This window comes from Pavona decussata, unplaced genomic scaffold, assembly GCF_977016875.1.
Source record: "Pavona decussata unplaced genomic scaffold, jaPavDecu1.1 SCAFFOLD_207, whole genome shotgun sequence".
NCBI classification, from domain to species: domain Eukaryota; kingdom Metazoa; phylum Cnidaria; class Anthozoa; order Scleractinia; family Agariciidae; genus Pavona; species Pavona decussata.
Genome location: NW_028145612.1, coordinates 3,506,435 through 3,519,204, shown reverse-complemented (window position 1 = coordinate 3,519,204; position 12,770 = coordinate 3,506,435). Strand labels below are relative to the sequence as shown.

At 36.1% G+C, this 12,770-nt stretch overlaps 1 protein-coding gene across 1 annotated transcript in view; it reads right to left on the bottom strand.

Moving 5' to 3' along the window:
- Positions 1–12,770, bottom strand: part of LOC146460949 (D-2-hydroxyglutarate dehydrogenase, mitochondrial-like) — an 18,855-nt gene extending 6,085 nt beyond the window's left edge. Inside the window, exons 1-12 of the mRNA XM_085087755.1 lie at positions 12,472–12,770; positions 11,088–11,194; positions 9,430–9,507; positions 9,217–9,257; positions 8,193–8,273; positions 7,770–7,869; positions 4,905–4,998; positions 4,026–4,083; positions 3,564–3,652; positions 1,963–2,056; positions 941–1,071; positions 504–581 (exon numbers count right to left, since the gene is read on the bottom strand). Of these exons, the coding sequence (XP_084943881.1) occupies positions 504–581; positions 941–1,071; positions 1,963–2,056; positions 3,564–3,652; positions 4,026–4,083; positions 4,905–4,998; positions 7,770–7,869; positions 8,193–8,273; positions 9,217–9,257; positions 9,430–9,507; positions 11,088–11,194; positions 12,472–12,603 (1,083 nt within the window). The 5' untranslated portion in view covers positions 12,604–12,770. The remainder of the gene's footprint in view (positions 1–503; positions 582–940; positions 1,072–1,962; positions 2,057–3,563; positions 3,653–4,025; positions 4,084–4,904; positions 4,999–7,769; positions 7,870–8,192; positions 8,274–9,216; positions 9,258–9,429; positions 9,508–11,087; positions 11,195–12,471) is intronic.

Genomic DNA, 12,770 nt, shown 5'->3' with positions numbered 1-12,770 from the left:
GTTTTTTTTTTTTATTAAAGACTAATATATAACTGCCAATTCTAAGGCATGAGTCTCCACTTGTGGTTGAAAACTTTGATCTCACGCCAGCTCATGCTTACGGACCGATTTCTCGCACCTGGTTGAAAAATGAGAATTATTATAGCCTTAACTGACATACTTTCCAAAAATACGTAGACTTAAACCAATGCAAGAAACGAAAAGACAAAGGAATGTAAAATGAGTAAATGACAATTATATATTCCCTGAAATCTCTGATATTTGGAGATCTGTAAGGAGTAAAATCATTTTCTTGAGAGCTTCAGAATTATTCAGAATGTCTTCGGAAATCTTTGGGAATCTTGGGATTGTCTTCGAAACTCCTGACACTCCCAGGATAAAAATCTCACGCCTTTGAGTCAGATAAAGTTGGCAGGTATACTATAATTATTATTAACTGACATATATACAAACTAAACCAAAAGAACAAATACCAAACAAAAAAAGTATACTTATGTACTAACCTTGGATAAATCTGTGGCCAAAGTTCCATCTTGTGCAGTGTTCTCAGACATAACTTTTTCAAGGAAAAAATTTATTTTCTACAAAATGAAAAATAAAAATTTAATTCACAAAGAAACTTATCAAAAACTGGATATATTTGTGCTGTGGCCTATGTAACACTTTACATAATAAATCTTAGTGTAAGGCCTTTGCCTCACATTTTTCACTGTGGAATGAAAAAACTCAATGACAACGTGTACCTTTTCTATAACCACTGATGATAAGGTTGATTCATGCAGGGAGACTTTAAAATAAACCAAAAGCAGAGAAAACTATTGCCTTGGATATGATCAAGAGATTTGTGACCCTGTATTTGACCCCTTCCAACACAGTCTGCATTTATGCTAACAAAAGAATTCCATGCATGTACAAATTTTGATGAACTCAGTCAACCAACCTCTTCATCATGATTTCCACTGGAGCCAGATGTCTCAACAAGAACATAAAATGGCCATTTACTGATTGGATTTTGCAGTCCTAGATGTGTTTCAACAAGATGCATGCAAGTGTCATCTAGAAATTCAAATGCTGCAAGAAACAACATGGAAAACTTAAAACTGTATTGACATTATTTGATACATTTTTAAAAAGTATGCAGAAAAGCACTAGATATTAAGGTGGCCGAACACAGTTTGCACCCGCTTGACAGGTTCATTCTTTTAATGATGATAGTAAGTGTGCTAGGGTTGTGCTAAGCAAAATATGGCGTCGATAAAGTGATCCCTTAATTTTATATCAAATGGATTACAAAGCTGAGTTTTGCTCTTAAAATAATCCAGTGACTCGTTTGGAAAACGCTTTTTCTTTCATCACTGAACTAAGAATTAGCAATTTCATGAAGAGCTAAGCCTTTTGCACGCTTTTACTATAAACTCAATTAAAAGCCACGCATGCACATTTGACAAAAAAATTGTGACTGGTTGTTTAAGTGGAAATGAACTGTTTTCTAAGGAACTGCTTGTTAAAATTTCGTGAAATTTAGCAATACCGTAGTTCTCTAAAAGCGTAATTAACTTCCCTGCAAACAAAAATCCAAATCTGACAGAGGGTATCTTCACAAAACATTAAAGTACAAAATAGATGTTAACAGAAGATCCCTCTGTAAAAGTTACATGAGAGCAGTGTTATTATGTCAGTATTTTGTGAGTTTTTCTGGAGACAAAAAATGGAAAAAATCTAACGAGTGCATTTCCTAAAAATTAAGGAAAACTATTGTTTGTAGATGGTCAATAGCTTGCTCTGTTGCCGTGGAAATGGGACCTACAGTGTAGTTCAACAACAAGCATAAAAGTCATCCCTTTTTAGAATAGTTGATCTTGCACCATGCTAATTTTGTGCACTCAGAAGTTGATAGTTTCCAAATAACACTTACTAACACCTGTATACTAGAAAAGTCCACCAAATATATTTTAAACATACCTGAGAGAATTTCTTCCAATGTACTCCTTGCCAGTTTGAATGTATTGAGAACATCTGAGAAGTTCTTACAACCGAGGAAAGCAACATTGACTGACTAAATAGAAAAGAGTTGAGCATATGTTAGAAAGTATTCATTTAAATTCTTAAGCAGCATGCATGCATCTCATGCTACAATGTGTAAAACCTTTTTTCTCCTCTCAGTTGATGACTGGATTACATCTATAAACCTATAATGATTTAGCTGCAGCTTGTGGAAAATGGATAATGGCTTGTAGAATAGAACAAATTTGTGAATGTTTCTTATTTCATCTAAGACTGGCTTAAGGGAATAATACCTTAAGGGTGTATCTCTACACTGTGCTGAATAACACTTTATGCCATTGTACATCCTGGTGGATATCTTTGTAAGATCTTCAAAGATCCTTGAAGATCCCCATGAGGATCTTTTAAGATCTTACCGTAGATCTTAGGCAAGATCCGTGAGGATCGTTTATTTACTAAAATATTCAAAGATCTTTAAAGATCTTCAAACCTTTTGCCAAGATCCTCAACGATCTTTAAGGATCCTTGGGATCCTAAAAAGATCTTTATTTTTTCCTGTCAAGATCTTCAAGAATCTTGAAGGATCCTTGAGGGTCTAACAAAGATCTTTATTTATTCCTACTAGGATCTAACAGGACCCTAGAGGATCCTAGGATCCTTATACTTTCTTGTTAAGCTCCTCAAAGATTTTTAAACATCCTCAATATTCTTGCCAAGATCCTCAAAGTTCTTTAAGGATACTGGGGATCCAAAAAAGATCCTTAAATTATATTCCAGCCAAGATTGTCAAGAATCTTGAATGATTCTTGACGGTCTTACAAAGATTTGTATTTATTCCTGCCAGCATATTGGAGCACCCTAGAGGATAAACAGAAGTGGCCCAAAACCACTGCCATATTTCTACTTGAAATTTATCCAATCCTCGCTCCTCGTTGTAGACTTCCATTTCGGTTCATTTCTCTGTTCACACTACTCAAGAAAGTGTTACGAAAACCTATCCAGTAAGTCATGATTCACTTTTAAGACTGAAGCAGGGCAGCATTGCTCTAGCACAAAAATTGATCTGAAATCGGCATTTTGTATGTGAATGATATGGAAGCCCTATCCAATCTGTTTTTGGGTCAGGGTCTTTAAATAATTGAGAAGAAAGTGCTGCCTTTGCTCTGACATTTGCAAATGGTTAAACTTTCTAGTCTTCTCGGATAAGGATGATAAACCGTAGGCCTGTCTCACAGAACTTTCACATAATCTGTGGGACGTAAAAGAACTACTAGGGACATAACAAATATCTGGCAGTGACCACCACCCCTAATGTCTATCTCAAAAATTCACATTCGCCTTGGGGGCATTCACAACTCATCACTTCATTATTGTTAACTGTGCCACAAGCAGTCTGGCAAAGTCCCCCACACAGTGTTGTAAATTATCCCTGAAAATCCCCAAGAGGGAGTGGATAATATGATATATGTATTTGAAATGTACAGACTAAATAGCATTATGTCAAAATATCACAAGGAAATAGCTGAAGTCAATAATTATGGCTCACATTTAAAACTGACCTTTGGTCTTCTAGGGACAAGGATTGATGCAGCTGTCACTACACCTAAAGAGCCTTCTGAGCCAATAAACAGCTGCTTAACATCATATCCTGGAAGAAAAAAGACCACATATGGGGCATATAATTAAACTGTAATTAAAGGCATGTCCACAGACAATATATCACTGAGTTTACAAATGTTCAAGTCCGTTTTATTGTTGAATAATAAATTTCAATGATAAATTATAGCCCAAAATACTTTTTCTCAAACTTGAACTACACTAGAACTCAGCAGAACTCAAACTCTTAATTGTGGAAAGCTAATTCTGTAAGATTGTAGAAAATATTATTTCCATGAAACTGCTATTAATTTATAAGATATACCGGTATATTGAAAAATCATTTGAAGTTTTAAGGATCACTGTGAGTTCAATAAAAACTTTCAACATTTCAATTTCAAAAGAAAACTGAGACCAAACCAAACCTGTGTTGTCTTTTCGCATTGTGGAAAGAGAGTCAAGTACTGTACCATCTGCAAGAACCTGCAACCATAATGAGATTATAATTCCTCCTTTCAGAATTACCATACGATTATCAATTATAACAAATAAGGATACTATATTCAGTTTCAGTTTCAGTTGATTGTTTTGCCATAAAACGTCAGGAATTTTAATTAGAGCAAATGTTCAACTACATGTAATTTGGAACAGCAACACTAGAATACACATGGATGTAAAACATTCCACTCAAATTGATAGCCCACATTGGTCTGGTAACTATTAGCTTGTGGTTTGATTTCTACCCTTGTGCGGTACATTATTCCTCAGAAAAACTTTTTATCAACAACTGGACAAACAGAACTGGTTTTAATTACCAGTGCCAGTGAATAAGTTAGTGGTTATTTCACTGGGTAAATTTATCCTCTTAAAATAGTCAGGGCCCAACAAATGAAAGTATGCACTGTGCTGAACAAATGCCCTTGGGGAACAGTCAGTGGAAAGTTACCTACACCACCATGTCAAAAATTTTCTTTTCACTCGTGATCAAATAAAATGGTTTTCTAGCAAGTTATTTGGCCTCTTCCCCCTTCCCAAAATCGATGAAGAAATTCAAACTACAGTAAAAATTATCCTTCTGGCTATATGCAGTCAACAAGGGGAGCCAGTAGAACATGGGTATTTGGTTCAAGGATGTGGTGCAAAAGAGACGGAAATAGTAAAACTATTAGCCAGCATTAATATTGTATTGGAAAGCAGATACCAGCAGATTGTTGGGCGAAACTGATAAAAATGATAACAGGCAATTAGAACTATCTTCAGTTTATCTGCAAAATACATAATTAATGATTTATAATATTAATTACCGCTTCTAGGCCCAGGACATTGCCATGTAAGGAGCCATACCTCAGCAACCTCAAACCAGCCGCATTGGTAGCAATATTACCACCAATATGGCAACTACATGGACAATAAAGAAACACAACCAAAGTATTTCAGTATTTTTAAAAATTGAAATATGACTTGGTAGAACACAATGCTAAGTGGGAATTTAACTTTGAAATTTGTTCCAACCTATTATATAGCTTTATACAATGAACTGTGTAAAACTTGCATTTTGATTGGTCTAGAGGAGTGTGTGATTAGAGTATAGACACACGATTGACGTCATGGAGTGGTGTGACCGGCGCACGTGATCAGAGTCTAGAGTCCAGCCAGAGCGACTGGTCAACAAAGTTTTGCAAACTGTTTTTGCGAGTAGCAGACAAACACAGGCAAATTTTCGCAGAAAAGGAAAACTGCCCAATAAAAAATTGGACAAAGATCGTTCTGAGAGTGACCTCAACCAGGATAGGAAAGCTGGAACTTTGTTGTGAAAAGGAAGCAAAATATTTGTCGAAATATGTCGCCGATAGAAATCCGGTAATGACGAGTAATCGATTACAAATCGCATGCTGTAATATTTTGGGGTCAGGATTTCCTTCTGGAATAAAGGTTAGTTTTTAAAATATTGTTAGTGAAATTCTTTCGGATTATACTCTAATTTGGAAGATCACAATTGCATGCGTGTAGTAGTCTAAAACAGAGTTTGCTGGAAAGTTTTTGACACAGCTCAGGCAACGCGATGCTCGCTCATGAAATGTGTTGAAATATCTTGGTTATTGTATAAAACAAATAGATTCCATTTTGCCATGGGTCTGTACTCTGATAAAGCACAGAGGACTTCAAAACGTGGTGAGAACATCAGTCACACTACTTGCCTGCGGCTTGTAGCGTACTTCTTTGTTCTCACCATGTTTTGACGTCATCTGTGCGTTATCAGGGTACAGACGCACGGCAAAATGGAATCTATTTGTTAACTAATTTAATAACAGACTCATTCTATATTAAAATAAGCTCCATACATCTATTTTTTTATTTTGAGGCTTAAACTTTAAAAATCAAAATAGTAGTTTGTTTTTCTCACTAATTTAATAACGAAAATATTCAGTTAATGAAAGCAACTGAAATGTAGAGAAAGAGGTTGTTGTTGTTCGTTGCGTTAGATACAATTATAGTAATGTGTATTATTGTTTGCCTCACAATGTAGTCACTTTGAGTTGTAAATCATGGCGTTTAGACTGCTTACTGCTAGTCTTATCAGGCAATGAGGTCGACTGGTTACACGGACAAACAATAATACAGTCGAACCTATATATAGCGGCCACCCTCGGGACTTGAGGAACTGGCCGCTTAATACAGGTGGCCGCTTAATACAGGATCACTAAAAATACTCACTGGGCGTTGTCTAATGTTGTTGCTAATTAAAAGTAACACAATATATAACACAATTCTTCAAGTTAAAATAGGAATACGGTAAAAATTGCAGCGACTTAAACAAGTGGGACACGTGTGTTTGGCACCTCGACACTTCCAGCGAAAATTCCTGTTATCCATGGTACTGTGTATATGGCTTTTCCATTCAAGTGTGGCCGCTTAATATAAGTAAAAATAACAAAGAAAGACAAACATAGGACTGCTACAGGGTGGCCGTGGCCGCTTAATAGAGGTGGCCGCCTAATACAGGTACCAAATACAGCGTTTGTATGCGCGAAAAATCGGGACTTTAAAAACTGGCCGCTTAATAGAGGGTGGCCGCTTAATACAGGGCCGTTATATACAGGTTCGACTGTACACATTTATTATTTTAACTGAAATTTTTTTGGCTAATACTTGAAATTTTAACATAAAGATAAATCAAGTAAATTAAGTTAATAAGGAATTCATAATTCATGAGGTGAAAACAAAGTAAATTATTATCATGAAGGAGGTTTAAAAATGTGAACTTAATTATCATAAAATTTGGTGAACTTTTGCTTCAAATTTCTCCAGGAGTTATTAATGATTTGAGAAACTATATCAAACACTTGAAAGGGTGTTTCATCCAATTTCCAAAAGCTTCAAAGTTGTGCCTCATTTTCTCCACCCATTTCTCAGTGTTCTGAGATCAGATGAAACACCCTTCATTGTGTTTGATACCGGTATGCTACTTCTTAGGCTAAATGTTCACATTGGATGAGTTCCAAATGGATCTCAGTGCTCCAAAAATTACACCAGATATACCTATCTGTACGGTGCTGGCCAGCATTTACTTATGCCTATCCTGCTAGCAGACTGGTCTCTTTCTGGTAAGTCTTTTAGCATGTACAGTATAAAGTTGTTCGCGTCTCTAGTATTTTGCATAGTCAGCTTGTTTACCTCCCTCGGAGAAGAAAACAAGCCCACTACACGAAATACTAGAGATGTGTTCACACTTCATACATGCTAAAAGACTTAACTGAAAGAAATCTCTACTAGCTCTGGGTAACTTATGCCAAAAGATGTAATTAATTATCAAAAAAATATCCAATGACTGAATCATATTTGCAGTTAAAGACTGGAGGTTATACTAAACCATTTAAGATATAACCTGCAATGCAAGCTTACTGTTCCTTGTTCGCTCCTAGTATATAGTATACTCAAGAGCGAGTATTTTCGACGCTTCACTAATCAGGAGTGAGTAAGTTTGCTCTAGGTGAAAGCAAAATTAAGAAAAAAAATGCCATCTGTCCAGAGCTACAAATCAGCATACAGTAATTCAGTAATTTCTCTGAGCCAGTTGCCGTTATAACAAAACAAATAAAACACAAGCCTCTGCACTAGCAAGCTTGCTGACTGTAATCAAATTATTAGCATTGAACTACAGCCAGTACCTTCCTTTTGCTCCTAAATCTAGTGGCATTATAAACCCTTTTTCCTCCACCATTTTGTCCAGAGATTCTAAAATGCAACCAGCCTGGCAGACAAGAATACCTGAAATGTGATATGATGTTAACAATCATATAATTTAATTATCACACATTAACCTTTTTCTTGCAATAATTTTACAAGGTTAGCATTCACATAGCGTAACTCAATCACAAATGGTGTCTTTTTAATATTAAGTTCCTTGCAAGGACATCCAAAATCTAATAAAATGAGGAATGCTATAAAAGACAACAATAGTGGTTCTCTCACAAAAAGGGAATTTTTTGCAATAATTTTTAAAAACCACAATAGTGTCATACTGTATCTTCCACAAATTTTACCTTAATTAACTGGTATAAATACAGAACAATGTACTAAAATTTATTTACCTGAAACATCATCAAAACTTAAAACTTGATTCATTAATGACATGGATAGGATAATTTCATCAAACACTGGCACACTTCCACCTACAAACAAGAGCAAGTATCATATATAAATATCTAATAATTTATTATTATTATCTCAGGCAAAAAGAATGGTAATTTTGAGTGGTAACTTTGCTTGCAATTTTATTGTTGATTGTTGCAAAGAATGTCACCATTTTTGGTATTTAGATTGGTTTTCATGAACATAACTTAGCATCTTGCTAGATGGAACACCATACCTCTAAGCATCAAGAATGCTTCATCTCCTCTGTGCTTTCGAAAGAAACTAAAAGCCCATTTCCTTACATCTGAAGCCAAAAAATGACTTCCTGGTTAGATCAACTCCTTTTTTTCCCTTTTTTTTTTGTCCTCTTTCATCTTTTTTTCTTATTTTGTTTGAAGCCTACTCTCCATCAAGTAATGTTCACCAAGTAGATTATAAGTAAACATTCTGTTCCCAGATTAAGTGTGCGAACGTCTTACAACCCACTGGGTTTTTGTTCACAAGCCTCCACATTTGTTTCTTGTTTATTTTTGTATTATTATGTTTCTGAAACATGGAAATAAAATAAACCTGAAAGTGACCTGAGCTCTGAGTTTAGCTCCTCAGCCATCCTCGTGGGATAGCCAGTTTGAATCATTTTGTTTGTCAAGTTTAATCCTCAAGTGCTACTACAGCTAGCTAGTACCTTACAGTACTACAAAGTAACACTAACCAAGGCTACTACATTGAGTATATATTTTACCTTAGGTTAAATGCAAATCAGCAGTTTAATCTAGGCTAAGAACATGTTTGACCTAAAACCAGCTTTGATCTGTAACAAACATTTAATTTTACAAAGGACACAAACTTAGCTGACTTCCATACGACACATACCGGTAGAACAAGATGTACATTAAAGATTACCTTATATATGCATGAAGCATGCTTATTAATAATTTTTAAAATATCAATTATTTCTGACATATCTTAGATTCACGTTACCGACTAAGCCAGTATTTCCACCTTGAGGGACCACAGCTAATCTAAAACCACAAAGAACAGACATTATGCATAATGTGGAATGCAGAGCATCCAGTTATAAAATGGAATGTATCACATTGAAGTTAACACACTTTTAAGAGTGACATCATAAAGACACGTACAACAATTGTGCATTTCAATAAACAGCTCAGGTCAAGAAACAATAACACTAACCTTCGGGAGTTACAGTAAGCTAGAATTTCTGAAACTTCTTTGGTGGTCTTTGGTTTAAGTAGAACTGTACTGGTTCCCCTGTGTTTTAAAATATAATAATATATGAATCAAGGTCTGTAAAACACCTATTTAACTAACAATTTATCAGAAACATCTCCAAAATATGAGCAAAAAGTTTTGTTCAGTCCACTGGATTGGACAGAGATAAATCACCATGCAGCTAATTATACCCTCCATTATTCAAGAAATCACAAGACATTTTTCATGTCTTTATGAGAAGTGAGAGAGAAAAAAGAACCCAAACAAATCCCATGCTGAATATACAAAAGGATTCAGTGATAATGAAGATCAACAATACAAACTGAATGTTTATGTTTATAAATTTTATTACAGGATGTCAAGCGCTTTAGGGGTCCAAAAATATAAGAATATACAACGACCTGAAAATATAGGACCAAACCCACTAAAGTTACAAAAATATAGGACTAATCTGACAGTAACTTATAGGCTACATGTCTATCACTAACCCCCTGGGGTTCTCACAAACTTCTATATTTTTTTTCTGTATATGAATGTATGAAACATATATGTGAACTGTGGCTGAAAGATCAAATAGAAGAAAGACCCTCGCAGTTATTTACACAACTTCAGCTGAATTGCAAAAAGAAAGCCTGGAAAGAATTCAGGCTTGAACAGGATTCGATCTCATGACCTCTGCAATGCCGGTGCAGTGCTCTATCAACTGAGCTATCAGGCCAACTGAGAGTTGGTCATATTGTGAGTTCATAGTATACTCATGGAGGATGATATATTATTTAAGGTGGCCGAACACAGTTTGCGCGCGCTTTACAGATTCTGTTAGTGATGCTATTAGGCGCGCGCTAGGGTTGTGGTACGTAAATACAGCGGTCGATAAAGTGATCCCTCAATTTCACATGAAATGGATAATAAAGGTAAGTTTTGATCCTAAATAACTAAGTTTCTTGTTTCTGGACTCTTTCTCTTTTCTATCCGAGCAAAAAAGTCATTCACCGAGACCTTTTGCATGCTTTTCAACTTTGCCATGAAACCCAATTAAAGCCACGCATGCGCATTTGACCAAAAAATTGCGACTGGTTGTTTTCGTGGAAATGAACTGTTTTCTAAGGAACTGCTCATTATAATTTCGTAAAATTTGGCATGAAAATAGTTCCCTAAAAGCGTAACTCGCCTACAAAGAGAAACCTAAATCTAACAGAGGGTATCTTCACAAAACATTAAAATGCAAAATCAATATTTACAGGAGATAAATGAGTACATTTTCTAAAAATAAAGGAAACCTACAATATATGGACGTTTAATAGTTCGCTGCGTTGCAAGGGAAACGGTACTTAGCTCGACAAGACGTACAAAAATCCATTCTTTCTTAGTTAGTCTTACACCATGCCAATTTTGGGCGCCCAGAAGTACATAGTTTCCAAATAACGTCTTCTAACACCTGTACACTAAAAAACTGTATTCGGCCACCTTAAACTGTGGTTGAAAGATTAAATAGAAGAAAGACCCTCACAGTTATTTACACAACTTAAGAAGTTGCAAAATTGCGTAGACAAAAAAACCTTTATAAAATTTACAAGATGGTAGCATCAAGTCATAAAAACCAGAGCTTACTTACTTACCTCACCATATTGAGCCAGTCAACATTATATGGACCTATTTCATGTGGATCTGTTACTACTCTTGAAGGTATCAAACTCTCAAAAACTTTAATGTCTTCATCAGTGACCTACAAACAAAAAAGCAAAATTTCACGACAACCACTCTCCACCGAACTCGCTAATGTGGTGATCAACATTCACTATACAACATGCATATGACTAGTAGCCTTGGATATAATTTATTGTACTTTTCTCTTTATTAGACAGGATGAACTTAATCCAGTAGAAAATATAAAATAAAATTTAAACATGAAAATTAACTAACAATTGAAATATCCGATGACATCTTCTGACATTACCTGATGCAAACATGACAAGTGTTTGGAATTCAAAAGTGTTTATTGACTGTTAGTCCATGTGGCCAGAATAGCTTCCAGTATATCTTCTTGTTTTTCCAAGCTCCTTGCTTGTTTGCACCAGATAAATATAAACAAATGTCAAATGTCCAATATGTGATGAGTGGCAATAACTTGTGTTCACATGAATGTTCATGGCCTGGGTAGCGGGTTGGGGGGCCGGAGGGGGTACTTAACTCATGTTTGGGTATAGGGGTACCACTAGGGATTTGAAACCCTGACAATGTTAACATCTTGTCTTGAAAATGATCTAATGTTGACTGATGACCTGCTAAATAAATACTGATGAATGTTACCGATTTCAGATTTGCTAAATACTCGACGACAGTCTTGCAGCCATACCCGTGGATGGGTCCAGACCGTGATTAGGACAGACTCGCTTGAAATTATATACCCTGTTCAGGGCAGCAGGACCAAACACCATACCCTAACCAGCGGCACATCCCAGTATAGGCCTGTATAGGTTAGTATCCCCCGAGCTTCACCCCACCCTCCCTGCCCCCAGTTCATGGTTACACTCATTATACTTTGCCAAGCAAATCAAACTAAGGAAATGAGATAGCAAGCTGAAATTACCTTGAAGAGAAAAAATCATGAATTCATGTCTTGCTTGAATCACAAGGCCATGATCTCATTAGTGGTTTTTGCATTGAACAATCTCTTCAATAAACAAGGGGGGAATGGTGGCTTCAATATAATTCACAGGAAAACAAACCCCTCCCCTCTCCCCCTCTCCCACCAACCCCCAAATTAACCCAAACATTAATATTTGCCCTGACTTTGCCCTTTCTCCAGATATTGTTTTTTGGAGAGAATCTAGATCACACATGGCTCACTTCAGAAATGGAGTTTATATGCCGAAAAGATGGAGTTGCAAGAAAGTATAATTTTTGCTCGAGTTAAACCAAACGTAAGAAATAAGTGACTTATTGACAAGTTTGACCCAGAGCTAATCTAGGGGCATACGAATTCCATCCATAACCTCGTACCTGTGAATACTGTCCTCTCCTGACATAAGGGTAGCGAGTTCTTGTTAGTTCAACCTGACTGGCTGACACACATGAAGACGAAATAAACCGTGCGCGCGTTATCAACTGCAACGGAGGGAGACGACGCCACATACCCAACTCTGAACCAATGAGATATACCTCACTTAATGTAGTTGAAATTCTTAAGAACTATCTTATTTCATAAAACAATGCCCTGCATCCTTTTCCAGGTATTTGAGCTAGTATTTACGCGAAGTGGGGCCACTTCGTCCACCATTTTGTCTGTTTCTTTCGGTCCC